Consider the following 27,756-nt stretch of genomic DNA (forward strand, 5'->3'; position numbering starts at 1 on the left):
CCACTGTTTGGGAGGGATGGTTATATTGTGTATCTGGAATGAATTTTAGGTCTCTACGTCCATCCCATGGGGAATGGGAGCAGTAACAAAGGTGTTGCGTTTATATTTTTGTTGAGTGTATTTTCAGGCGAGAATGTAGCTGCGTAAACTTCAAATATCTGAGCCGACGGAACAGCAAACTCCTGGCACATCGTTTTCAAACCCCCGCGGTCTTTCGCTACTCAGGTTAAACATGATATATATAAGTCACTTAAAGGCAAGGTCCTCAGGTGGACACAGCTTCTGAATGTGGACACCCCCGCTGTTTCCGGCCAGACAATAATAACTGCGACATTTAACTTATTTTAGCCGATAAAAACAACATTGTAAAATTCAAGTTTTTTGTATATATATGTATATGTATATGTATACAACCCCTCCCCCACAGCCCTTTTGAATGTCTCTGTAATTCTGAGGTCTCAAGGTTGGCAAGTATGCTCCACGACTGAGTAAATCTTTGCAGACTCCTGTGATAAAGTGCTCAACTTCAGCCATGAAATAATCACGTTTACAGTTCAGTACACAAAGTGGGTTTTGGTCTTTGTGGAGTTTTTCTTATAACTCAGTCGACTCACGCCGAGGCTTCAAAAGGTGCGATCTAGAAAACAGTAGGATGAGCTGATAAGCCCACTTTGATATTTACAGCCTATAATATTTTCTTAGAGCCGCTTTCTTTTCTGTTCAAGCTGTTGTTGAATTTGATCCCATAACATGGTTCAGTGTCTGCAGCCCGCTGCTCTCATTTCCATATAACTTCTGACAAGCTCTCCTATCTCCTGCCCTACTTTACACCCTCCAACAATCACACCTTACAGCACAGCTCAGTCAGACTGACCTCTCAGCTGAATGTTCCTGCAGCTTATTCATCATAACAGGTGCCGCACCATACCTGAAGTTTAATTGCTCAACAGCACTGCTTATTTGGAGCACCGCATGAATTACCTCGTGAACTGTTTGATGTTCATCACGCTGCCAAAGTGAGTGTTGGTAGGGCTCTTGTGCTGAGGTGAATTACATTTCTGCCGTTTTGATGGGAACAAGCAGAGAAGGCGCAGTTTGAGTTGGTTTGTAGTCTTTCATAAAGACGTTTGCTGCCCCCTTGTGGTGAGTGACTGGAATACATCCTGCAGTAGCTCTCGGTGGGGAGACTGATATGCTACAACACAGTAATGTTCATTAATGAATACTTAATACAAATCATTAATTCAGGACTCAGGTGTGTCTCCTTCTGACAAGCTGACCGTGGCTAAAGCAAAACTAAAAATTCATGTGCCGATTGAAGATTTTGCATTTGCAACATTACATCAGATACCTTCTTGCTTGGCATTGAGTTATGTTGGGCTAAGTGTATGAATTGAGTCTAAATGTTACATTTCAGCCTCCATTACTTTGCCTTGTTTGTTTTTTTGTTTTTTTCAAATTCAGGATGCACCGTGGTTTGGTCAGCATATCGAGTAAATTATATTTTATTTTTATTTGAAGTTCATTAAAGTTTAAAACTTTAGATTTTTCCATTTGTATTCTTGCAGCCTGCAACAGTGGATTGTTTTAGTCATGAAAATAAAATTTTTATTGGTTTATTTAAAATGTTTAAATCCAATTTTAACATTTTTATATTTTTTATGCAGTGGATTGTGTTCTTTATCAGTCCATCCAGTTTCTGCTCTTCCAGGGAGACATCGAGGCTTTTCCAAGCCAACCAAGAGATGTAACCTCCAGCGTGTCCTGGGTCTGGCGCAGGGCCTCCTCGGCGTAGGACATGCCTGAAACGCCTCACCCAACTCCTTTCAACTGGGAGGAGCAGTAGCTTGACTCTGAGAGTTTTTTAACAGATTTATGGGGATTGATGGCAAATAATTCTAGTTAAAAAAAAAAAAAAAAAAAGTTTTACATTCTTGTGCAAAATTTGGAGTTTACATCCTGCAGTTACAGACCAATTCCTGCACCATTAAAGTCACCTGCCCTCCCACTGTGGGTACTATTGCAAAACCACTGTGACCTACGCAATATTACACACTGTGAAACTGTTTCTTTACATTAAACACTCACACATGTAACTAGGTGTCTTCATTGGACTGAGTTAAACCAAAGGAAACACTGAAAAGTAACTAACACTTTATGATTTATTCCAAATTTGTAATGACTTTGAATATAATCATTTAATTGCTTTCCAGTCAAATATTTCCTGTAATTTAAAGCCGCAGACTACACCACTGTTACTGAGAGTTTACCTTAGAGCGGGGATGTCACGTTTATTTTACATTGTGTGCAGAGTACAGGCTGCTATGATCTTAAGTGGGCTGGAGCAGTGAAGCTTCTCTTCCTGTCAGTGTGAAGAAATCTAACTACACATTTTTAATATAAAAAAAAAGAAGAAGTGCAATTTCAGCAACATATCTCAGTTTTTCTACATGCGAAAGACATGCTGCTTTGGGATTAAATTGTAAGAAAAAGATGTTTAAAATGACAGAAAAAGTTCTGTTAATTCATCATACAGGATGTACCTAAATTATAAATTGAACATTTGTTTTGTTAATTGACATGATGTCCTCTTATTCTTTTGTTTGTTTTTACAGCAAGCTCGTGATAAAAATCCTACATTTCTATAGTGGTGAAAAAACAGGAACTTTCTGTCATTTCATTGTTTATCTTTTACTTATTTAGTTTGGTGTGATGCAGTACGACTAGCCAAGGGGGAAGTGGAAAATACGTAAAACTTAAAAACATAGTAAAAATTTTCGAATTTACATCCTTCTTTACATTTTCCAATCTTCTGTTTAATGGGTCAGATTGGAGCTTTTGCCGGACTGATTCTGGCCCGCGGGCCTTATGTTTGACAGCCCTGTTATAGAAAAATGTGATTTTCACTTGCAGTTTTTGACATCACACCCCCAGCACCATTACTCCTACACATGACTGAACAGACACAGGACGGCTGTTGTTGAATGTAATAAATGACAAGTTTATTGTTGCACAAAATATACAAAATAACAAGCAAATGGACAGCCCCGGCCCCCTCCCCACTTGGCGTCCCTCCCCTCCCTCCGGTTCATTCGCCATTAATGAAGCTGAATTTCTGAAACCTATGACTACGGCAAGTCCGATGGTCCAAGCCAAACGCATGGTAATTCTGAGAGACAACACATACCCAATTTCAGCATCACTGAACGATTAAAAATGAATAAAAACACCTTATTTACACATTTCTGTCAGAACTTTTGCAACATGCCATCTATGTATTTATACAGAATATGCTCGCGCACATACCCCTGTATAGAAAATATATTATAAGGTCAAATTAAATAAGTAACTAAGGGCTCTAGACATTACAGCACTTCTTTTGAATCTCCTTTTGGATCATTTTTAGTTTCATTTTTATTTCCCACTTATTGATGGACTTTTTAAACCTCACTCTAAAAGAAAGCACTCGAGTTTTTATGTGTGAGTTTGTGATGGTGGTTTTTTCATATTCCCCGACGGGGAACATGTGGATGCCCGCTGTGAAAAGCTTCACGTATTTACACCGGAACACTCAGATCGCCCTTAAAATGTATGTAAATCGGACCACCTTCCCACTTGTTTTTCACGTGTGTCTCGGCTTTTTAATCCTCTTTTACAAAAAGAAAAGAAAGATGAGTGATATAATAATACCATCAAACCCTCAAGCCTGACTCACGTGCGATGTAATAACAGAATAAGCTTTGGCACTGGGTGAAGAACTAAAAGTGTGCTGCGGTTTCCCTAAAAACGCCCTCTCAGATTTGACCCCCTTTTTTTACGCACTGAGATGCTGAAGGCTCACTCGCCATCGTGGCTAACTTGTGCACAAAAGAAGAGGATGACAAAATCACTGTATGTCCCACATCACAGCCAAACGATATCAGATAAGAAGCTGCGATAAACCACATTAGCACCATGGAGAGAGTGAAGGACGTAGTTCAAGTAAAGCCAGACAGCTGGCAAGATGGTTTTTGTGTGCAGGAACATAAACGGCATTGGGGCACACGACACGGGCGGCTCTTTATTTATTTATTTATTTTTTACATTTTTGTTGGTGATGAGGAGAAATTTAAAGGAAAAAAAAGCATATACTTGATAGATGGATGATGAGGAAGAAATCGGGGCAAAAACAGAGGCGTCCCGTCTCCGCCTGCCTGCTTTCCTCCAGCTGCACCAGAAAGAAAGTGAAACGGGTAAAAGCAAATCTCCGGAGTGTATCCATCACATTGCTTTATGATTCACCCGTCGGTGGAGACCAGTGCAGCTGAAGGAGAGCCCCTCCAGTTCAAGCAATGGGAACCAGTTTGGGATCAGATTTCATTGGGGAAGGAGATGTTTTCAAAGTGTGTGCAAAAATACTCGTCAGACTACTTCTGGAACATTAACCCTCTTTTTTTTTTTTCTTCCTTTTTTGTTTCGTACACTTTCAGTTGGTTCTGACCTTAAATCTTCCAATATAGCTTCCTCTTTAATCCTACCTATTCTTCACCTGCTGCTCAGTGTTTCACTTTTCTTAATATATATCTATATCTTCTTTTCTGGCTTCTTTTTTTTTCTTCTTTTCTTACTTTACAAAATGAGAGACAGAATGATGGACAGCTGACAATATATATAATTATTTTCCTCTTCTTATTGTCATCAGGTCGCACTTAACCCCGGAGATGATTTTTCTCTTTGTTCGTTGTAAACAAACAGGTTTATCAGCGTTTGTTTCCTCCTCCTTCAAGTGCGCTCCTTCGTTTCCCCTCCTCCTCCCCTCCTGGTCGCTTCTTTTTCTTCTTTGTTTCATTGCAGAAGGGCCCTGATTTGTTTGGAGGTGCTGTCATCGTGTAGATGCCGTGTCGTGTATCTGAAGAAGCAGAAGCACATTCATGTCACATTCACATTTATTCAGAGCGAGGAAGGAGGAGGAGATTTGTACCTTTCTACTCTTCTACATTCATACTCACCTCAGTGCGTTCAGGAGTCCCTCCACACTGTTAGACGGTTGCTCTTTCAGCACCTTGATGCAGCCCTTCATCTGCCCACCACAAAGACAACACAGGGCATTAGAGAAAGGTCAGCGGGCTCACATCACATCATGTCCTGGTACTGCTGCTGCAAAAAACCCAAACTCACGTGCACACATTTATGAAATGTTGTCAAGAGCCTCCTGTCTCAGTACACCCTCACTGCTTTCTTAGGAGTTACGAGGGCAAGTAGCAGCCAGGCGCCGCCAATCAAATGCACTTGACTAACTGATCAACAGGAAGTGTGAACACCTCTATAAAAGCTAAATTCACCCCAGATCAGAGCATCCTGTGCCCAGAGAAACTGCACAGAAACCCAAGAGCTACGTCTTAAATGCATCATCCTTTTCTCTGAAACTCGGTGAGCAGGTCAGGAACCATGAACCATGGCGTCGTTTTCGGACAGTGATCACAGCTTTTTGTATCATATTCAGGAACTTAATATCCCGCAAGTTAAAAATTCTCAAACCAACTCTGGGAAACTGATCCAAGCTTTCATATCGAGCACGAGCAGGTTCGACTACCGGGATTATCCGAATCATCAGTAGGACAACTTTAACTTGTCTGGACTCCTAACATGTACATAGAAATGTGTACATGTTATCCCATTATTGAAGTGACTTCACGGGTTCCCAGTTGACTACAGAATTACCTTTGAATTCCTTCTCATGAACCTTTTAGCTCCCCAGAACATCTTGTCCTGCTGATGTGAGGTCAGTCAAATCCTTGCATGCATTTAAAAACAGACTAAGTTCTCGCAGGCTTGCAGTTACGAGTGTGTGTGTGTTAGCTTTTATTTTCATCTTAAACCTACACAGGATTTGGTGGTTTTTTTATCTACTGTAAACACACTCAGATGAACTATAATGAAATGCAGCAAATAAATGAAACTGAGACTGACAACTCAGACTCTACAGGCCTCGGCTAGAATGTTAAATTTTAGCATTCATTAAAATTCAGTACAGTTAGAAAAAGATTAAACATGTACGGCTTGACTGGAAGGTTTGCCATGAGAAAGCTTCTGCTCTCAGCATGTCTTGTGTTTGCAAAGTTGCATCCAAATAAACCACAAGACTTCTGGAACAATGCCCTTTGGACAGACAGGGCCAAAGTGGAGATGTTTGATATCTCTACTTTGGTGGAGAGCACTACGTAATGCGCAGAAAGGAGAAAACCAAACGTTGCATATCACTACAAACACCCCATAACCAACTGTCAAGAACAGTGGTGGAGGGGTGATGACTTGGGCTTGTTTTGCAGCCCTTAATGACACCTTGCTGTCATTAAGTCAACCATGAGCTCCTCTGTATATTGAAGTACTCTACAGTCAAATGTGAGGCCATCTGTCAAAACAGCTGGTTCCCAAGCACAGCAGCAACTCTACAACAAAAGGTCTGAAAAAGAAAATGTGCTGCAATCAAAGTGCAACAGGAGTTAAAGAGAGCTGTGCATGAACAAATGCCCACCAACGTCAATTAACTGAAGCTGAAGATGTGGGTCACTGATAAAGGACAGCGTGTATCAGTTCTGTGCTCGTCTATTTGTAATTCCTTATTATCAGTTTGTCCTGGTAATAAATGGATAGAAAAAGACAAAAACATTTAAGAGAGGCATTCATCTTGGTATGAAACTTGGGGATTTGAAGCTAATGGATTTGCATCAATCATAACAAAGCCCACATTACATTCATGCTCACAATACCCAGCTATTAACAACTCCATCCATCTTATGCAAAATTTAAATATTTTCATTTTTTTCTAGGTCTGTTACTCAACACTCATCACACTTCTTTACAAACATGCTCCAGAGAGCAGATAATCTGAGCTGTTATGACATAAAAAGATTATTCTGAGCTTTGAGTCGTGCAGATCTTCTCTGGTGGAGCTCAGTAATAAAAATATGGAGATTGAAATGAATGCAACTGGTCAACTAAAGCTTTGTGATTGATGACCAGCCTAACCAAACTGTTGGCTTAGCAGGACCCCTCAGGTACACTAGATTAACCTCCTTTGCTTTACACATGCAACAGAGGGCCATTATTTTCAAAGTATGCAAGTATTTGCTGTACTCACATCAATTTTGGAGGTCTTGGCGAAAGCCCCGACGGGGTGAACGTGGTCATACAGGATGATGACGCCCACCATCACCCTCATGCAGAACAGCATAGTGTCTGTGTTGGTGAACCGACAGCGGTACTCCCTGGGACAAAAACGGGAGTTAATATTTGCTCTGTTTAACAGAGGGCACGGCGGGGGTTGGGGGTGTCCACCAAATACCAGTGAACAAGTTATAGATGAGAGTTTCTTCACACAAAGACACACAGAATAAAGATTAAACATTTCACATTTAGCATGAAGGACTCTGAGCGTCGATCTATTGAATTACTGACATATTATACGGCACAGTGAAAGAGCCTGTTAATTCGAATTTAGGATTCTGACATTCAAGGAGATGGACTGAGCGAAAGAAGATGGGGAGACAAGAAGCACTTACGGAGTCTCCAGCATGACGCGACACACGCAGGCCATGGTGCTCAGGCAGTCTGTGGTGTCCTCTATGGGCAAGGTCTTATTCTGATGATAGACAAAAGGGAAATGAAAGAAGATGTAAAAATGGCTTCCATTTGGATGAGAGGACAATGTGAGAAAGTCCTCTACACTTTACTGCACTGCCTGCGCCAAAATGTTCTGCCACAAGGTGGCGACAAAGCAGGGCAAAAAGCATGAGGACTGTGCAGCTGCTATGCTGGAAGGCGTTCATCCCCAGCACGCCCTCTACATATGGCACGAACCTCTGAAGTCTTTCTCCGTGTGGCGTGCGGCCCATCAGGATGCATTGAGGTGTAAAGTTAGCAAAAGGCTGCTGCCTCGCCCGTAAAACTGTGTTTTGACAGGAGAAGGCGGATGTTTCACACAGCAGTTCAACATGGCCGCCTGAGGTGAAGACTCGAGTGTACCATGGAAGTATATGGTTTTGTTTTTTTTCTTACAAGCACAGCAAAAACAGACTGTACATAGAGACACACAGTAATTCGGATCTAATCTATATAGAGGGCTCTGTTCTTCTATTCGCTTTATTGAGCTTCACTTCTGTGCTGACAGACTCTACTTTACTCTACTGACTCTACTTTAGTTACACCCAGATGTCTTGACAATGACCACGTCTACGACTAAGACCCCCACAGTGAGGGAAACAGGACTCCCTTTTATACTGGTCATTGTAACTTGGGTTAGCCCCTCTTTAGATCCCAAAAGCAGTTAACAACCCAGTCCTTTCATTTGCTCTCAGGTTAGCAGGAGACATCTAGTACTCTTGTTTCTTTAATTTCTCTAAATAAAAATCATTATTTTATTTTTTTGTTTTTTGCTTGGTCGCCCCACACTTGGAGCAGCTCTATCCCCCATCAGCTGGGGCCTGCTTACTGTCATATATGAAAGTTTCACTGCAAATTAATACAGTAGAATTCAAGAAACTTGCTAAAGTGGTTAGTCTACAGCAGGGGTGGGCAACTCCAGGCCTCAAGGGCCGGTGTCCTGCAGGTTTTAGATCTCACCCTGGGTCAACACACCTGAATCAAATGATTAGTTGATTACCAGGCCTCTGGAGAACTTCAAGACATGTCGAGGAAGTAATTTAGCCATTTAAATCAGCTGTGTTGGATCAAGGAGTCATCTAAAATCTGCAGGACACCGGCACTCGAGGCCTGGAGTTGCCTACCCCTGGTCTACAGTGCTGTGTTGACATGGCTGACTGGTGCAGAGCAGCTGTGGTGTTCCTGGTCAGTGTTAGGTTACACTAAAGACATCGAGTTAAATTTAAAGGGATGATGCTGATCAGATTCACTCACTGAATTACAGCTGGTAGAATTATCCTCCAAAGAGCTACATTTGACTTTTATCCAAAAAATGGGGTAATACTACCAGAAACCTTGTCTGCATTGAATACTTTTGGTCTTTTACTCATTGTTGAGGATGAATTGTGTCACCACTACTTTATTCAATATTATTGATTGGAATGTTGTTCTTGGAAATGTGGACTAAGCCATAAACACATGTAAGCAGTGAGTGGATGACGTGTACCTCTGAGACAAACTTGGTGGTGGCGTTACTCAGAGTCTTCAGCATTGGTGTTGCTTCGGCGTAGAACAGCGACATCCTGTTTGCCATCTCGTTGTTAACCTCGTTCTCCGCTTCCAGCTGCGCGCCGAAACAAAACAGATGTCACACTTAAAACAAACGTTTGTTTTCAGACGATCCGATAATCATGTCACACAGCTGGTGAAAGGAGAGCGTAATGATGGAGGCAACCCTGGTGTTAATTTGTATAACTCGAAAGTTAGATGAAATATTGATTGTACACGTCTTTGCGTCGTTGGAAGGAAACGGACACCCCCACTTCATTAATGATTAAAGAGGGGAACTGAAGCCGCGCTGAACCATTTGATCATGTATGCAGTGCAAACAGCCGGAGCCAGGCCTGCCTCACCTGCTGGTTGTTCAGCCTGTTCCTGCTTATGGTCCTCCTGTAGTAGCTGAAGTCATTCTGAATGGCTGGATTTGTCATCTGCACGGCGAGAGAGAAGGTGGCATTTAGTTTCACAAAGGCTGCTCAACGACCGTATTGATGTTTCAGTACAGTAAAGGTCAGCATCTGAGGGCTGTAATTAGAACAACAACAACAAAGATTTCCTTCACCTTTAGTTCATCGAAGCTGAGGGTGAAATGGAGGATCTCGGCAAACTGCTTGGCCAAGGCCTGCTCTCTCTCCAGGTGCTGCATGGGAGCATACGGCGGGCTCGTCAGCGCCTCCAGCAGGCTGCGCAAGGCGTTCTCTGCAAATGGATCCAAGTCAGAAATTCATCCAGTCCAGCTAGGACCTGGCTGTTTTATCTTAGTTTGGTCAGATTTATGTAATCCTCTCTAATCTAGCCAGGATCTGAGTGTTTCTTCTTTTTTCTTTCTCTAAAATACATACAATTAATCATCGTTGTCATCAATCTCTTCCACAACGTGTCTTTTGTCTTATCTACCTCCCCTCAACCCCAACCAGTCACACCACATGGCCGCCCCTCCCTGAGCCTCGTTTTTCTAGAGGTTTCTTCCTGTTAAAAGGGAGTTTTTCCTTCCCACTTTCGCCAAGTGCTTGCTCAAAGGGGGGTTGTTTGATTGTTGGATGTTTTCTCTGTATTATTGTATTATTCAGGTGTCCAAAAATTTAGAATTGGAGCCAAACAGTTGGTCTGAGAAATAAAGCTTGAGAGGAAGTGAAAGTATGCGAACGGAAAAGCTGCTTTCCTAAAAGGAAATCATTACCAGCGTGTCTTCTACATTTTGCATGAGCCTTTCTCTGTCTTTCTCTGATGTGTGTCCCGTTAGGATGCACAAAGGTGTAAATTTAGTAAAGGACTGCTGCCTCTACACTGAAATCATTTTTGACAGCAAAGGAAAGAATTTCTTTATTTATTTCTTTATGCAACAGCTCAGCGTGGGCACCTGGGACAAGGGGTCAAGTTTATCACGGTATAAACACCAAAATGGCTTTATCACAGCAGAAAGAACGTTTGAAGACTGCGGTTCGGCAGACAGGCCACTTGTGGCTGGCAGCTCCCACAAACACTATATGCTATACACAATTTGACAGATCTATACTATTTGCAGTCTCGTGACCTAAGAGGACATGCAAGAAGTTTTATGTTCCATACTTTTACTCTTTGCATAAAGTTCCAAAATTGAATTCAACAAACCAACAGGTTTCGTCACAGTGGCAATTTCCATCTTTTATATACAGTCAGTGGAGCCACGGGATTTGAAACAGCATGTCTGTTGCATTTTTAATGTTGCATATTTAGCTACACTTCGAGGCAGAGCTCTCAGGGAGCAGTTTCAGTTTGTAGGTCGTGAGTGAGATGATTAGAGGCAGATCAGTCCAACATTTTATGTATTTATTTTTTTGGAAGCAAATGCAGTAGTACCTCCCTGAACTGGTAAACAGACATCGGTCGTGATGGTGAACATGATGAATGTTTTTCTGCTTAGCATGAAATCCAAAATACCCACTTGCATGCTCTCCTTGCTATTGTCTTGCTAGTTTCACTTTCATTAAGGCTCTCAGCAGGATTTTATTTGCCCTCAGTGACCACAGGCTTAACAGAGCGCTCCTTGCTAAAACAAAGACTGCATGTTGCATGTTCACAGATCAAGCTACAGCTGCTCACACAGCCTGAGTGTGGCTGTGACTGCAGAGGCAGTGGCCATGGTTATCCCACCCGTGTCATCCATGATGTTAAACTAAGTCTGCAACAAATCACACTCCATAGCCGGACTCCAGAGGCTGTACGTACAGTGGTGTTGATGCCTCAGAAGCAAAAGCTCCTGGGGCTCCATCCCTTCCTCTGCATTAAAAATGCACGAGTGCCTTCTATAAATACAACATGGAATTGTTTCATCTGAGGCCCTGGGCTGATACCCCAGTCTCGCTCCTGCCGAGAGCACAGAGTGCACGATCTCCATCCTCTGACAGCTTATAGAGATGCAGCAGCTGTTAATGTTAAACTGGACCTCTCCACCCCTTACTTCCCCCTTTGATCAAATAACTATAAAGCAAAAGGTGGTGCTGGGACATACTGCCACCCTTTCTCTTCAGCATGATGGAAGTATGTGATCTCTATTGTACTGAATCTCATAGCTACATTAGCCGCCAGACATTATCATCAATTATTGGCCAGCTCCCATTGTATGGTAATCTGAGAACACAATGTCCCTGAGACTGAAAGTATTATTGGAAGGCAGCGCAGAGGCGGCAGCTGAACTCTATTTCTCTGCTCATACTCCTCTCTCTACTCTCTCTCTTTCTCTCCGCGCTGGACCACTGTGGACCACTGTTTCCGTAGCAACGGCTGCCTGGCTGCTGCTGGGTCAGGATGCTGCAGAGATGGCTGAGAGGACATCATGGAGTATGAATGTGAGTGTGTGTGTGTTTGTTGAGGAATGCTGTCAAGCCTGGAAAGGCACAATGCTGATGGAGCTCTCAGCAATGCCAAGGCCCATTTTTATCACTTTAAACGGACCTCCTTCCTGTTTAAGGTAACATATGCGGCGTGGACACTTTTGACTGCATTCATCAGTCAGTCTTAACAGGATTTATCACATCCTGAAATTGCTGAAAAGATGCCAATTTTAAAAAAACAACAAAAGAAAAAGCAGTATAATAGCTAGTGCTGTAGTACGATCAGCTCTAGCCTGTGCAATGAAGCACAGATGCTAAATACCAAAACAGCTGTTTCAAACTGAGATAAACAGAGGACAGAGACTTTAATCTGAGGGGTGCACCCATCACCTCATCTCCACTCATTTTCCTGCCTTCTTCTGGCTCTGCAGCACATCCACCCAGCTGACAACCCTGCTTCGCTCATAAATGAGCAGCTGACAGCAAATGCCGTCTCTTTAGATTTTAGGTTCATGTTACAGATGCTTTCAGCTCCAACATGGCCACCAGAGATGGGGTTACATCACTCTCTGAAATGCTTTCATAGACTGCAACGGCCACACTCACCCAGTCGGAGGGAGAACTCGTAGAACCGCTTCAGCTTGGCCACCAGAGGGCACACTGCGTTCCAGGCCTTCTCCTGAAGAGCGAGGTCGCCCGGGTTCTGGATGGCCTGCAGCCCAGTAACAGACAGATGTTACTTTTAAAAACCTTGCCATCTTTTTTGTTCCCTGTCCTTTCCTCTGACCAGTGATCTCACACACAGTATCACACACTCAAATTGGCCTCAAATAATCTCACCTGATCAATATGATAAGAAAAAGTATAAATGGTTTATATTTCTTTGCATCAACAAATAACAATCAATAAATAAATCAAATCAAAACATGTTAATCCCAACTCTCAATTTCTTTACACTGAAAGAAAACAACAACAATTATTTGCCCTCATAAACATTAAATAATTATTTTGGGTAAAATGTAACTGAAATGTATAAAATCAAGCATTTATTTCTTCAAATTATTATTCATTTTTAATTAGTCATTCCTCGAGTTTCATTAAAGCCAATGTGCCTTCTATGTTGTACTCCTATAAAAAAAATTAGAGGTAAAATTTACATGTAATCAAATTTGTCAAAGTCAGCATTGTGTGGATATATATATTCGTTTTGCGCCTACTTTTGGTGTAAATCTTTAAATAGGGCACAAAAACATTTTGCAGAGGCTAACTCAGTGCTTAAAGCTGTTTAAACAAGAGGAAATTGGTGCATTTGCTCAGAGCTATTTTCAGCAGCAAATCAATACATATCAGCTCCATAATAAGCCCTTATGACTGTCATTATTTGTTTTCCTGTAAATTATTCTATTGAATATATAAGACATATAATCCTGTTGTGACGGCACTTTCTTTTGCCAGCAGATATCCCCAATTTTTTTTAAAAAGAAAGAACTATGAGTTTTTCTAATTCTCTGAGCCAAAAAGTGCCACTCGAACAGCTTTACTGTTCTGTCTCTATCCTGATGGTTTTTACACAATCAGCTGTTCATATAGCCCTTCAAAGCCTGATTTATGGCCCCTTTCATTGCTAAAACACAGTGAAAATTGACTTTTTAATGGCTGTTATGGAGTGATAAACACAGATTTCCAAAATCCCTCCTGCAAAAAAAACCCTTTTATTCCAATTTGCCAACAATATGAAAGAAGACTTTTTGAACCCGGATCATCTAAATGTTCCCATTTCTGTCCTGGAAAAGTGTGCAAACTGACACATATTTAGTCAAGATTAATATTTCACAAATGCCTCAGTGTAAAAAAAATGCAGAGCAGGATATCTGTTGGTTGCATGTTATCACTAAAGATATATTTCTAGTTATCTTTACTCAGGTTTGGTAATAATACTCTCCTCAGTTTCTCTCTGCTGTGGAATTAATAATACATTATCTTCTCTATAGCCCCCGGCATACAGTATCTGTGTCCTCAGAGTTAGGATGCAAGGAAAGGAAATGATTCAGCACTTATAAATGTAGTTATCCTGACAGCTAAGCTATCAGCAGTGGTTCTCATTAATGTTTCTGAAGACAGTTAATTGTGTGCCATGTGATCATCAGGACCAGTGTACCAGCTTTGTAGCTGATTATATTTATGGAAACGACATATTGCATGAAATGTTTCTGGTGTTTCTGCTTGGATTTAGATTCGGTGCCTGCTGCACGGCAGAATTCCAACCCTGGCATCACACATGAGCGCTAGTTTCCCCATGCTGCAGTGGGGGCTCGACTGATTCATGCTCACTTCTCGTATCTCCTGGCCCGCTCCGTTGTAGGACTGCAGCTCGGCCAAGATCCCGTGAGCCTCCTCCAGCACGGCGCTGACCTGGTTCCACACGGCCGTCTCTGCCTCTGTGGGCTGGGCATCTGTGAGGGCAGGGAGGGAAGAAGGACGGGGAGTGGGAAGTGAAAGTGTCATGACGGGATGAAAATATCAAGAGCAGAGGTGATGGGATACAGAGAGGAGGGAGGAAAGGGAGAGCGAGTATTAGTGAGGAGCTTAGATGATGATGTCCTAGAAGGCCAGATAGAAACCTGAGATTAGCAAAGAATTAGAAAGACAACGAGTAATCATTGCATGTGTAAATATCTAAGGTTAAAATCTGGCCAATAAACAACCTACAGGTAGAACAATAACAGGACACTCATAGAGCGCTCTGTCACACAGCGAGGTTTGTGGTTACTCATATAACAAGTCGGCTTCGTGTCAGGGAACAGAGTTTTGCATTTTGATGGGCTGCAGTCGCTGTAAAAGCAACCATTCATGTCCACTGCCCATTCAGCATAAATGTACCAAAGACTGGGTAGGTGTAACAGCAGAATCAGACTGATGTAATAGTCTTATAGATTTTTCTCACTCTCCTTTTCCCTTTACACGTCTGTGAAATGATTTTTTTAATGACTGTTAAGTTTAATTGTGAGAAAAAATAAGCAGCAGAGAGGGAAACCTCTGGGCATGCTCAGTCTTTATCTCAGTTTTTTTCCAGTCATAGTTTTTGCTTCGTTCATGTATGCACGCAGGACAGATGAAGTGCTTACAGGGACACAATTAGGAGGGGTTCTCTTGAGTCAGCGATGTGTTTGGTTTTTCTTGCCTCTGACTCAGGTATAAAGAGTGGGAGTGTGCCCAGGCAGCTCGCTACATGTGGTAGCTCTGCTGATTATTTTTGCACCCCGAGGCGCTGCTTCCCTGCGGAGAAATAGTAATCAAGGTATATTTGCTGTCCTGCGTGCACACCAGCTGCCATTATAAGCACAGCAAGCAGTGCAACATTAGTGAATTCTCTCTAATGCCCCCCTTCATTATTCTGGTAACAACACATTATGTTTACTTGGTATTAATTAAGTATAGCATAATTGCTTTGTATTAAATACAGTTATTATGCCAAGATCTTGTGATTGATAATGCCCTCATATTTGTAAGCTAAATTAGTTCTATATAAAAGATGGACATATTCAGGTATCAGTCTTGAACTGCCTTAAACCTGCATTCTTTATACTGGCCAGCAGGGGGGACGCCTTTGGTTGGAAAAAATTAATCAATTATAGATCTTTACAGACAATTATCCTGCTGCTAATTTGATTTATTAGCTAAAGAACTATTTATGGTCTGAGTTGCAAATTTAAAGTCTTCCTTAATACAGAATGATTTCATTTTGTAAGCTGTAGTTCAAACAATACAGCATAGTATACTTCAGGCAAGGCTACATTGTGATCATATAGTTTTCTCATTCATATCCAGCCCACACTTTTGGTTCTACTAAAAGGCGTTGCTGTGTAGTTTTCTTTATTTCGTTTTAACCCTGTCTTTTGCTAGCCAAATTAGCCAAATTAGCATCCCAAGTACGGCTAAGTAAATAACAGATGCACCTCATTAGCTAAGCTAGCTAGCTAGCAGTCAGTATTAGCTGATCAGCAGAGAAGGTTGACAGTCAAAATGCCAAATTAGAGGCGTTAAAAAAATTATTTTCCAGAAAACAATTGGTTGCATTACAGTTGTGATGTCCATTTTTAATATACAGTTAATGATATGAACCCGGAGCAGAGAATGTGTTAGCATGCGCTAGTATAACGAAAAAAGCCAGGGATAGGGTCTAAGGTTTCGACTTCACTTTTATGGTTCATTCGTTGTTGTAATTTAGCAACATAAAAATTAAAATGAATTGAGCTAAATTACTTAATTTTATTACTTTGCATATATAAAGCTCATGCAGTGGATGGAATTACTGCGGGGAGTCGTCGATATAAATTTAATGACACAAAATTTAGATAATTGAATAAAATGGACGACCCTAACTATAATACACAGTGCAGTGAGTGATTCGCACACACTGTTTGTGACAGAAGTCTCATTATGGATATGGGAAATCTGGCCATAACTATCACAGTATTACACAACTCTGATAAACCTCAAGCTTCACTTGTTGATTTTTGTATTTAGTCGTGCTCCCAGGGGGATTTTTACAATGTGTGCAAGTTTGTTTCTCTCTCCGAGGTTGGCTGATTACAGCTTCACGGTGAGAGCAGTATCTTCCCTGATTCTCAAACCATTTCCCTCAGATGTTTTAAGACACAGAGGTTGCTATAATTCAGTCTGAGGATGACTTCAAGCTGACTGATGATTTTCACAGACAGCAGCTCAGTCCAGACATCCATCCTGATAATCTTTTTGTCAGTGGTCAGAATTGCATCTTATCCTTCAAAGGGTGTTAGGGAGGTGCGATCAGCGCCGAGCTATAAATAGTTTAACGAGAAACCAAACTTGAAGCTGTGTGACAGAGGTGAGTGTGTGTCTCCAGGTGGAGAAGGAGAGCTCACAGATGGCACAGGGGGTGGATGAGGAGGGGGAGGGACGCTCCCAAAGCTGCCATTCCCGAGTCTGACTCATCCCAACTCGCTTTTGAAGTAAAGTGAATCACAGGCCCGACACACGAAGGGGAAATTCAACCTATTTGACGGCTGACGTCTCTCGCCAGCAGTGAGCTCTCCCACTCCCACTGTAACAGCGGGTAAAGAAAGAGGGGGGAGGAAGGCAGCTGTTAAAAGGGAGAAGGGGATGTTTGAGGAGGTGCAGAGCATGTTGGGGATACAGTGCAAAACATCTACATCTTAAAAATTCATAATCAGTGTTAAGATCTTCACTGGAGATGTTTTTTCACAGCTTTTTAAACTCATCAAAAGAGGAACAAAAAAATCTGAATCTCAAAGATACCCAACAATTCAAGAAAACCTCTAAACATGTCAGCTCGCTTACTGAACTTCGTGTTAAATGCCGAGCCTGCTAACAAAGTAAATTATAAATTGACATGAACTACAAAAAGATTTTAACACTGAGTAATGAAGTAAAAAAAAAGATTTGTTAGGATGGATGCTTTGCAAAGTTCATACTTCACTGACTGGGTAAATTAGAAAAGAGGGGACAGAGGTGAAATCATTAGCCTTTCTTCGCAGTCATACTTCAGCTTCTCTTTATCAGTCTCACTCTCCTAACGCACACTCACACTCACAAATAGATTAGACGTACAATAGGGGATGAGGAGATGAGGAGGTGGAGGGATGACGATAGACTTTTTGTTAGCCATCGTCATCCCCGAGCAACAGAAACCCACACAGGACTGGCATTCTCTGTTTGTTTCTCCTCAGCTCTTTGTAGCTTTGGAGAGCAAAGTGTTATTGTTGTCAGTTTTTAACATTAATGAATTTATTTTCTTTTTGCTGCAGTGCCACCCTGCTATTGTGCATCTGTCTGCGTCTAATAGGATGCAGCGTGCGTGAGTAAGACCCTTCAGAAAAAAGCCAGATGCCTTTCAAATGCCGGTCCCCAGAGCAGAAATCAAAAAGATAAAGAAAAGGAGGAGGGGTGAGGAGGGGGAGAGCTGAGGAGGAAATAAAATATAACTAAGGACCTAAAGATGACACAATGGTCAGCTAAGATGGATGATATGACCAAAAAATAAAAGGGAGGAGGGGGGAAGCAACAGAGAGAAAGGGATAACTCAAAAAAATAAGAAGCGGATGGTCTCACGTTCAAAGTCAAGGAAAACTATTGGGCCATGCTCAAGTTCGGCGCAAGCCAGCACTTTCAGGAGGTTTCCCATGAGCCCCCTGGAACAGAGAGAGGGGAGAAGTCTGTGGGTGATGAGGGGATGGGTGTTGGGAGGGGTTGTGCGCGCGTGTGCGTGCCTGTGAGGTGTAGGTGGGTGTGCGTTGTGCGAGAGGTGAGGGTGTCGAGGTGGATGAGAGGACGTTGTTGGAATGGCATGATGGGAGTATGTCCTGGGTGGAGCGTGACAACGTGGACGCAGAACGTCTTTAATCGCACTCTCACTGTTTCCTCTGAGATAAAATAGTCCTTCATGAGGAGGTGCCGACTCCAAAAGCAATCAAACTTAAAGATCAAAGGTCGCAGGAATGCGCTACTAGCCTCAAACTCAAGACAGTTTGTCGCAAGAACAGTTTGAATTTATTTATTTTGGAAGACAGGAAACTCATTAAGACTCAAATACAAGAAACTACCTGAGTCTGGTGCAGAAAATTTAAATCAAAAGTTGCAATAAAGTCATGAAATATAAAGATAACGACTTAAAAAATACTTCAGGGGCGCACTTTATTTTTTGTTGCATTAATAACACTTAATCAGCTGTGCTTCCTTTTATCAAATTAGACAAACACTAGGAATAATATGTTCTGATTAGACACAATACCTTAATTATGATCTAGTTAGAAACTCCATATACTGTCAGATCCAGAGTATCCAGTTCTACTGGTTGACACTGAAAACACTGCACTCAGAGGACATTTACTGGGCCTTTGTTGACCATGTTTTTACTTTATTACAAGGCCATTTGTTGCTCATTATAACTGCTTCACATGCATCTTGATGCGTTCAAGTCCTGTTGAGTTAGTGAGCTCGTATCAGTTTTCCTGCATTCTGCCTCCACATGCAATTTATTGATCTCAAACATGTAAAATATGTATAAAATATGCTGCCCTTGGTGTTATAGGATTACCTCCAACAGCCTAACACTGGCCTAAAACTAGTCAGGCAATGTTATTATAGTTAACTAAAACTAAACTAAAAGCTAAAACTAGGTGATTAAAAAAATCAGTTATTTTAAAATACAAATAAACTGTAAAACAGGAATACACTCATTGATAAACCACTAACAGCTTGCCTGATGAGGCTTTGTTGAGCCTGTGATGTCTGCAGTACTGCGAGGGCCTTTGTAAAGTGTTAAAACAAATGTTCACCCTGCCCACTCTGGAAACTAACTAAAACTAAACTGATACAAAGAAAATTGAGAATGAAACAACAGTTTTTTAAATGCCAAACTATCATAATTCTGTTGTCTGAACACTGGACCCATCCAGAGTGTGAATGAAACACATTACAAGAGAACCGTGCGGTAAAATGAAGTGAAAGAATAAAGTCTTGCTCTGTGTTTCATCCCATTGTAATAAAGGCCAAACCTGATGTAATTAGGTTTAATACTTTTGGATCCAGAAACATTATGCACAGGTTCTAATTAGCCCATAACTGCAGTGTAATTAGGATATGACTGTGTTTGTTTACTGTGTAATAAAAACAGATTGTTTCTAGTTTGGTATAATTTGATGCAAAGTACAGCTGGTTGCGTAGCACTGGTGCAGCTCGGAGTGTTTGCATCCGCTTTATGAAAGCTGTGCGTCATGTATGTGACTCAAAACTGGAGCAGTGAAACAGATTTATTTTTAAAAGGTGAGTTTCTATGAGACAAAAACCCCATGTGCTGCTTTCAATTACCTGTGGTCACTGTTCTCTATTTTACGGTCAAGTCTCTGAGGTTGTTGGTTTGGTTTGTTTCTGTTTATTGGCTTCTTATCATATCTGATTTCTGTGGATGGCTGACAAGTTCATGAAACAAAGGTTTCCTCGTGTGGAGAGTGGGACTAAAGAGTGTCTGTTAATGACAAACCACACCCTCAACAACACTCCATCAAATCACCACCAGCTGGCCCCACCCCCTCCCCGCCACACACTTCCACTCCACACACTCACAATTCAACCACACGGACACACGCACGCAACCCTGGCGCCCACTTACTTTCAAAGTCCAGGAAAAAATGTGGACAGTTCTCTAAATCCTTGCCAAGGACCTTAATGAGGTTCCCCATGGCTGGCGACCTGGACGGGAGGAAACAACAAAATGCATACAGTACCCTGGATCTGGCAACCTGCATCAAAATACACAACCGGCACATGGAGGACGCAGCAGACGCACTTTAGTTTCTTACCCATCTGCACTTGTCTAATTTTCCCCTCTGCATCCTTCTGTCTAAGCAATATGTGCAGAGCGAAGCCGGACGTCCAGTCACAGATGACACCGATCGCAGTTTGTGTCCGATACGCATATGCTGTATTCAATTACAGCACGGCCCAAATCCAGCCATGAATCATTTAGCTCACTCATTGGGAGTCGCTCGAGCTGAGCGGTGGTTTTAATCCATTTACATTACTATAGTAACCCACTAAAAGCCTGCCATGTGCAGACTGCTCCCCTCTAATGCTCTTTATATACAGCAGTCTATAGATACTTCTTCAGACCACAGGGCCAGATGCCAGAGCGTGAACCCAAGGATCCAAGCTCAAGAGATAAAATTTGTGGTCAGACAGGTACGTTATAAAGTCTCGGGCTTTTCAGCTTATTTCTCCATGAAATACAGAGGTTTTCAGAATGATTTCATAGAATTAAAAAATAATAATTTCAAGGTGTTTAACGGCTTTACTGGTCTGGCCCATTTAAGATCAATTTGGCAACTGGTGAGGCTCTTTTTCTGCCACTTATCACACTGACAGGAGCGTCTATGCTCCAAACTACTAGTAAGTACATATGCATTAAGTTGTCCACATCTCAATGAAAATATCAGATGTGCCAGCTGAATTTTATTTCTGTGTCTGAAATGATGCTGATGATTTACCTCTGACTGAATCACACACAGCTTCAGTAACACGTGCACAAAACATTTCATACTGTGGAACAAGAAGATTTTTAAAATGTTAAAACTGCTTAAACAGGAAGTTTAGAGCAAAAGACACCAAAAAAAGTCATCCTCCTTAAAGGGGACCTGTTATGCCGTTAAGGAAGCTCCTTATTTTTGTTTATACACCGCTCAAGAAAATTAAGTGAACACTTAAAAAACACATCAGATGTTTCTATGCTGATGTTGACTCTGTAGTGTGTTAGGCATGAAAGCATCCCACATTGTTTGATGGAAATGAAAATGATCATCTTACAGAGAGCTGAATTCAAAGACACCCTGAAAATCAAAGTAAATTATCCAAGTAAATTATAGAGCAGATTACTCTATTTTGCCTATAACAGCAAGGGGGGCAGTCAGTGGTGTCAGGTCCTTCATTCTCCAAGAACTGCCTCCATACTCGTGCCACATGAAGTTGGAGATTGTCATTCACCACCCATTGCACCAGCATAAAGTCTGGGAATGGAAGTAAGGGTTTCATCCTGATACCTAATGGGAGTGCCTAACCTGTAGAGGTCTGTGTGTTCCTCCATGGATATGCTTTCCCAGACCATCACTGACCCACCACTTAATCGGTCATGCTGAATGATGTTAAAGGCAGCATTATGTTCTCCACAGCTTCTCCACTTCCTTTCATGTCTATTTCATGTGCTCAGGGTGAACCTGCACTCATCTGTGAAAATCACAGAGCGCCAGTGATGGACCTGCTAATCCTGGTATTCTATAGCAAATGCAAACCTGGCTTCAGGAGCCACCCTCATGATTGTTTGGTCAGATCAGGTCTGATTGAGACTGTGCTGGGAGGAACCACAAACCTTTTGGCAATGGCACGTATTGATGTGCCATCCTGGAGGAGTTGGAGTATTATGTTGATGCCAACCATGCCTCATGCTACAAGTAGCTACGAACAACCCCCAAAACAGGAATGGTTTTGGGGGTTGTCTCATGATTGCCCCTCGAGTGCACCTGTTGTTAAATTCATCAACACCAAAGCAGCTGAAACTGATTAAAACCCCTCTGCTACTAAACCGAGCAGATCAATATCCCACAAGTTTAATTCCAACACTTCAATGAAAGTGTTCCTTTAATTTTTTGAGTAGTTTAAAAATCATAAATGTTGATAAGAAACATGACTTAGCCAAACGCACAAGAGAGTACTTTGAGAGTGAGAGTAAATATCCTTTATATGTCAGCATTGGATGCCCCTCCCAGTTCAAACCTTAACTGGGAGGGGCATCCAATCACAAGACATCTGTCCTCATAACCAATATAAGTTAAATAACGATTATTTTTAACTCATGCATCTGCTCTTACAGTAAAAGCACGGAGCTGGAAATGAGCATAACAGGTCGCCTTTAATCGTCTTCCTGCTTCTTGCTCGCTTTGGTAGCAGAAGGTAAGCGGCTGCCAAGTTTCACTTCCTCTGCCGTGCCCTTTGTGTTTGTGCATGTGCTGTGTTAGCTCACAGCTGAGGTCTATCAGTTTCCGGCTTCAAGAATAAGCTACAGCCGGCATTTGCATGTTCTCTAGATGCCATCTTGCAGAAAATAAATTAAATGTATCAACAGTCTTTTCCCTGTTACTCAGCAAGAACGGGTGTTGCACTGCAGCACAGAGGAAGGGATGGGGTTACACTGTCCGGTCGCTGAGACAGTTTCACACGAGGACTGCAGTTACCTGCCGTACTCTGTGTCTGCTCCATCTGCAGGTAAATTGCTTAAACGCGGCTGTGTGCTGAGTCACGGCTGTAACCTGTGAGCGTTGGCCCAAAACGCACCTCATCTCCGACCTGACTTTTCCACCACCTGCTCCGAGAGATGCAAACCGAGCCGACACCGTGAATATATGAATAACCGATCCTCATCTTCGGCCTGACAAGGTGACTACAAAGGCGAAGTCAAGCTGAGATCCACGTCACAACCTCGCATAAAGCAAAGAAAGATTTCTCTGAAGTGTTGGTGCATGTCAGCCTCACAACAGCCACACACGCACACATTAACACACACTGAGTCTGGAGCAGCATGTGGTCCGTGCCGAGAGCAGAGCTGGGCTGATGGTTGCCAGGATACTGTTGGCCTGGTAATATCTTCTCAGCTGAAGATGAAGAAGAAAAAAGGAAAAAAAAAAAAAACAGCATCCAGCTCACTCGCACACCGGGTCAATCGCTCACAACAGCGATCCGATGCTTCACTTGTTACTACTCATGAGATTGGTCTTTATTTTGTGGCACGGATGGTAAACGCGATTCATTAAGCTTTAAAGCCAGCCTCTCTCCTCTTACCCTGCTTTCCTATGAGTGTGTGGCCTTTTCGTTTGTCTTTGGTCCTCAGCTTCTTCTCGCACGTCCTCGCCTCCTGTATGTAAATCCCAGAGTGACAACGGGAGTCCCACGATGGTTTCCACCAGTTTCCACTCTCGGCTGATGTAAACTTCTGCTCTCGCTCTTTCTCCCTCAGTCTGTCCACTTCACACTTCTCTTTTTTTTAGACATCTATTTAAAGGCCTGTGGGTTTTTTTCCTTTTCTATTTGCTCTATGGGCTTTTTTTTGTTTTGTTTTTGCTGTTGTAAGCTTGTGAGTCTACAGAACATAAGATGTCTCTCTCTCTCTTTTTTTGTGTGTGCGTTTATATCATTTCTACTCAAATAGAGAAAAGTCTCTTCTCTCTTTTTTTGTTTCTGACGTCAGAATGGGTTCCTCAAAAATATCCCCTTCAGCTCTCCTTTCTGCTTCACTTCCCTATTTCACCACTCAGCAGCACTCTCCCGGCTTCTTTGGCCTTGTCTTGTCGCAGCACATCTCTGTCAAGGTGCCATTCAGCCTCACTGGTGGCCCTCGGGCGCAAACAAATCCAAGTGGCAGAATGGAAATGGTGATAGGGTAGCGCAAACACACGTTTGCTATTAAAACTTTCCACGAAGCCACTGGATGCATCACAGATGGACTCTCTGGGCGCTGAGACGCAGCACTCTGTGGAATTAGGAAGTGTGTCTTTGGTGGCCACCGGTTGCAGCTCCTCTCACACGCACAGTGTTTGCAGTCTGCCGGCGTTTGAGTGGATGAAAGTGCCTCTCTTATGCAACCGCACAGCACACACAGCTCTCATCTGTAGTCCGGCAAGAGACACCAAAGCGAGGGGCTCCTCGAGCCTTAATAAAGACGCAGCCCGGCTCCCACATGGGCCTGGAAAGCAAATCTGGTCCAGACTGGAAGCCAAGCGTCAGCGCTAAGCCTCCCAGCCTCCTTTCAGCTCTCACTGAAAGATTCCTCCTGTTACAGCCCAGGAGCTTCATCAGTGTGGATTTAGTGAGCACAGGAATGGCACTGCCAAGCCTAACCTCTATTAACTCACCAATAATACCATCCGCATTCCCTTTCTATTCTGTCTTTCTCCCTCTCTGTCTCTAACCACAATCTTTCTGTCACTAACTGAGTATTCAGTGGTCTGTGAATCAAACCCTTTAGCAGCTGTACTGTATGCAACGGATGCAGCGACTGCACTCGTTCAGCTCTCATCTTCACCAATCTTTATTCAGAAAATCTGCCTCTCCTCTTTCCCCGAATGGTGTTTTGTATGCTTCTGTTTTTCTTTCTCCGAGTTATCTGCTTGCATTCCTACCTTTGCTTGTGTTTATCCCACTGGAACACTTCACTGCATCAACCAGGGCTTGTCAGCTCCAAACAGTGGTTACAGCATCAGCACCCACAACCTGACAAAGACAGAGAAACAGATTAAGGAGGGTAACAAGAAGAAGAAAAAAGCAGAGGGAGGGGAGTCGGCGTAAATTTCAACTACATGTGGAGACAATGTGGGGAAAAACAGGAATGTAGTGTGTTGTTTATTTGGATATCAAGATGTTAAGAGTTGGTAACGGCAACAAATTAGGAACAAATATGACTGTGATATGATTATAATTGGCCAGACTGAACATGTGACGTCATCCAAAAAATGTTCAAGCCTTTGTTTAAACCTACAAATAACAGATTTTTCGCCACACACTCACTCTCCTTCAGCTCTGTTCTTTATCTTAACCATGCTTGTTTCTTTAGATAGCCAGTAACTTTGTATCTAGTTGTTTTTAACTGATGAAGGCTACCTTGGTTTGACCAGAAACTGAAAACAGGTCAGTCAAGACCACGACAGTCAAAGAAGATTGTTAATTTAATCTGTATTTATTTAAACTGCCTGAGTGAGTCAGATAAAGCATTAACATGGAGCTCGGTTAGGGGTGGGTTGCAAAATGGCTTGCAGAGCATACCGCTGTTGGCAGGCTAAGGCAGAATAAATAGCTGGCCTTGTATATTTCTTTTCTACATTAACTGAGCACTCACAGCACTTTTTACTAGATTTTTACCCAAACACATATTCATACAGGTGCTTTTTGTGTCACGGGGTGGAAAAGGGACAAGTTATCTAGGGTTTTTTACTATGCATGTTTTGCTGTGTTTTACCTTTTTAATGTTTTAATATTGTACACTGGTTTATTTTTATGAGTTTTATTGCATGTTTTTATGGTATTTATTGGTGACTTGTCCTGGAAAGACTCCGCCCCTACCTGATTATGAACCTGATCACACCTGGGAGGTCCCAGAGGTCAATAAGAGGGCCTGGCAGACCACAGAGAAGGAGGCTTGAGGGGAGGCTTGAGAGACAGGCAACAGTGGCGGAGTGAATGGTGTCAGGCGGTGGCACCTGCAAGCCCAGAGGGCTGGTAAAGGTTGGCGTGGGCTGTGAACGAGGAGACGACGCCAGCGAGCAGGGATCGGAGAGAGCGCTCCGGCTGCTGGAGTAACTGGAGGCCAGATCACGCTGTTGCGGGGAACTATAGGCGGTGAGACAGGCCGGTGCCGATTGGCGTGTTACAAGGAAGCGGCGGGCAGAGTTAAGAGCTCGGCCCGAGTGGAGAACACGGACAGGAAGGCGAGGACGCCGCCGGGTTTCCCCCTTGCACACTGCTTGCCTGGAATTTTAATTTTGAGTGACTTTTATACCGTGGCGGACGCCACTGGGTTTTTAAGGTTGTGTTTTATTAATGTTTATTGTGTTGTTCCCTGGCCAGGGTTGTTTTAATTCATTTTACATTTTTAACTGTTTAAATATAATAAATTATATTTTAATTATACAGTCTTTAATTCAGTGCATTCCCTTGGCTGCTCCACTGCACCGTCCGTTTTTGAGGAGGGTTTCCCTCCTTTAGTAACACTTGTGCAAAAATTACCTTCACCTCTGTTACATAAGCACCTAATCTAACATTCACACTCCAATAGATGCATCAGGGGCAACTTGGGGTTCAGGATATTCAGACATGGAGGAGTCAAACCACCAGCCTTCTGACTGGTAGACAATCTACTCCAGCTGCCTTAATGAGCATCTGCAGAGTCGGGTAACAATTCTTTTTACCATAAGCAACTGCACAGCATTATATATATTTGATTCACATATTTAGACCATACACTAAAAGCAGCTGTAATCCACACACAGTTGTGGATTATAGACGTTTTCTATGTCCCAGGGTGGTTTTGATGGAGTAATACCATTTAAAATACAGACGCTTAACAATCTGTTCAGTCTGGGAGCCCGTGAATGGTGCTTCTTGCTTTCTTCTTTCCATTTTTATGTCTTCATTTAAGCTTGTTAAGCTCATCTTACTGACTGAGCGTCTTGCACACCTCCAGCACTCTTACCCGCTGACTGGTGTAACTATTAACACTGCTGCTGCTGCCATTGCATCATCGAATCTCATCAGAGATTTGTACCACAGGCCTTCAAGCTGGCTGTAGTTAAACCTTTACTTAAAAAGCCATCTCTAGACCCAGCAGTCTTAGCTAATTATAGGCCAATCTCCAACCTTCCTTTCATATCAAAAATCCTTGAAAGAGTAGTTGTCAAACAGCTAACAGATCATCTGCAGAGGAATGGCTTATTGGAAGAGTTTCAGTCAGGTTTCAGAGCTCATCACAGCACAGAAACAGCTTTAGTGAAGGTTACAAATGATCTTCTTATGGCCTCTGACAGTGGACTCGTCTCTGTGCTTGTCCTGCTAGACCTTAGTGCAGCGTTCGATACTGTTGACTATGATATTCTATTAGAGCGATTAGAACATGCTGTAGGTATTACAGGTACTGCGCTGCCGTGGTTTGTATCATATCTATCTAACAGACTCCAGTTTGTACATGTAAATGGAGAGTCCTCTTCACACACTGAGGTTAATTATGGAGTTCTACAGGGTTCGGTGCTAGGACCAATTCTGTTTACATTATACATGCTTCCCCTAGGCAGCATCATTAGAAGACATAGCATACATTTTCACTGCTATGCAGATGACACCCAGCTCTATCTGTCCATGAAGCCAGATAACACACACCAATTAGTTAAACTGCAGGAATGTCTTAAAGACATAAAGACCTGGATGGCCGCTAACTTTCTGCTTCTTAATTCAGATAAAACTGAGGTTATTGCATTCGGCCCTGAAAAGCCTAGAAATATGGTATCTAACCAGATTCTTACTCTGGATGGCATTACCTTGGCCTCCAGTAACGCTGTGAGGAACCTTGGAGTCATTTTTGACCAAGACATGTCCTTCAACGCACATATTAAACAAATATGTAAGACCACTTTCTTCCATTTGCGCAACATCTCTAAAGTTAGAAATATCCTGT

General features: G+C 42.4%; 1 protein-coding gene across 4 annotated transcripts in view; it reads right to left on the reverse strand.

The window, feature by feature from the left end:
* Positions 1 to 2,977: 2,977 nt before the first annotated feature.
* Positions 2,978 to 27,756, reverse strand: part of fam49al (family with sequence similarity 49 member A, like) — a 40,727-nt gene continuing 15,948 nt past the window's right edge. The window contains exons 2-12 of one of the 4 annotated variants that reach the window (XM_004574348.5): positions 24,716 to 24,806; positions 18,105 to 18,184; positions 14,325 to 14,446; positions 12,600 to 12,705; positions 9,743 to 9,879; positions 9,534 to 9,611; positions 9,128 to 9,244; positions 7,542 to 7,621; positions 7,121 to 7,247; positions 4,989 to 5,059; positions 2,978 to 4,888 (exon numbers count right to left, since the gene is read on the reverse strand). In XM_004574348.5, the coding sequence (XP_004574405.1) occupies positions 4,825 to 4,888; positions 4,989 to 5,059; positions 7,121 to 7,247; positions 7,542 to 7,621; positions 9,128 to 9,244; positions 9,534 to 9,611; positions 9,743 to 9,879; positions 12,600 to 12,705; positions 14,325 to 14,446; positions 18,105 to 18,177 (975 nt within the window). In that variant the 5' untranslated portion in view covers positions 18,178 to 18,184; positions 24,716 to 24,806 and the 3' untranslated portion in view covers positions 2,978 to 4,824. Of the gene's footprint in view, positions 4,889 to 4,988; positions 5,060 to 7,120; positions 7,248 to 7,541; positions 7,622 to 9,127; positions 9,245 to 9,533; positions 9,612 to 9,742; positions 9,880 to 12,599; positions 12,706 to 14,324; positions 14,447 to 18,104; positions 18,185 to 20,163; positions 20,244 to 23,378; positions 23,513 to 24,715; positions 24,807 to 27,756 lie in introns of those variants that run through there. The other 3 variants (XM_004574350.4, XM_004574349.6, XM_076878973.1) reach the window with 3 other exon arrangements.

The sequence above is a fragment of the Maylandia zebra genome, linkage group LG22 (assembly GCF_041146795.1).
Source record: "Maylandia zebra isolate NMK-2024a linkage group LG22, Mzebra_GT3a, whole genome shotgun sequence".
Classification (NCBI taxonomy): domain Eukaryota; kingdom Metazoa; phylum Chordata; class Actinopteri; order Cichliformes; family Cichlidae; genus Maylandia; species Maylandia zebra.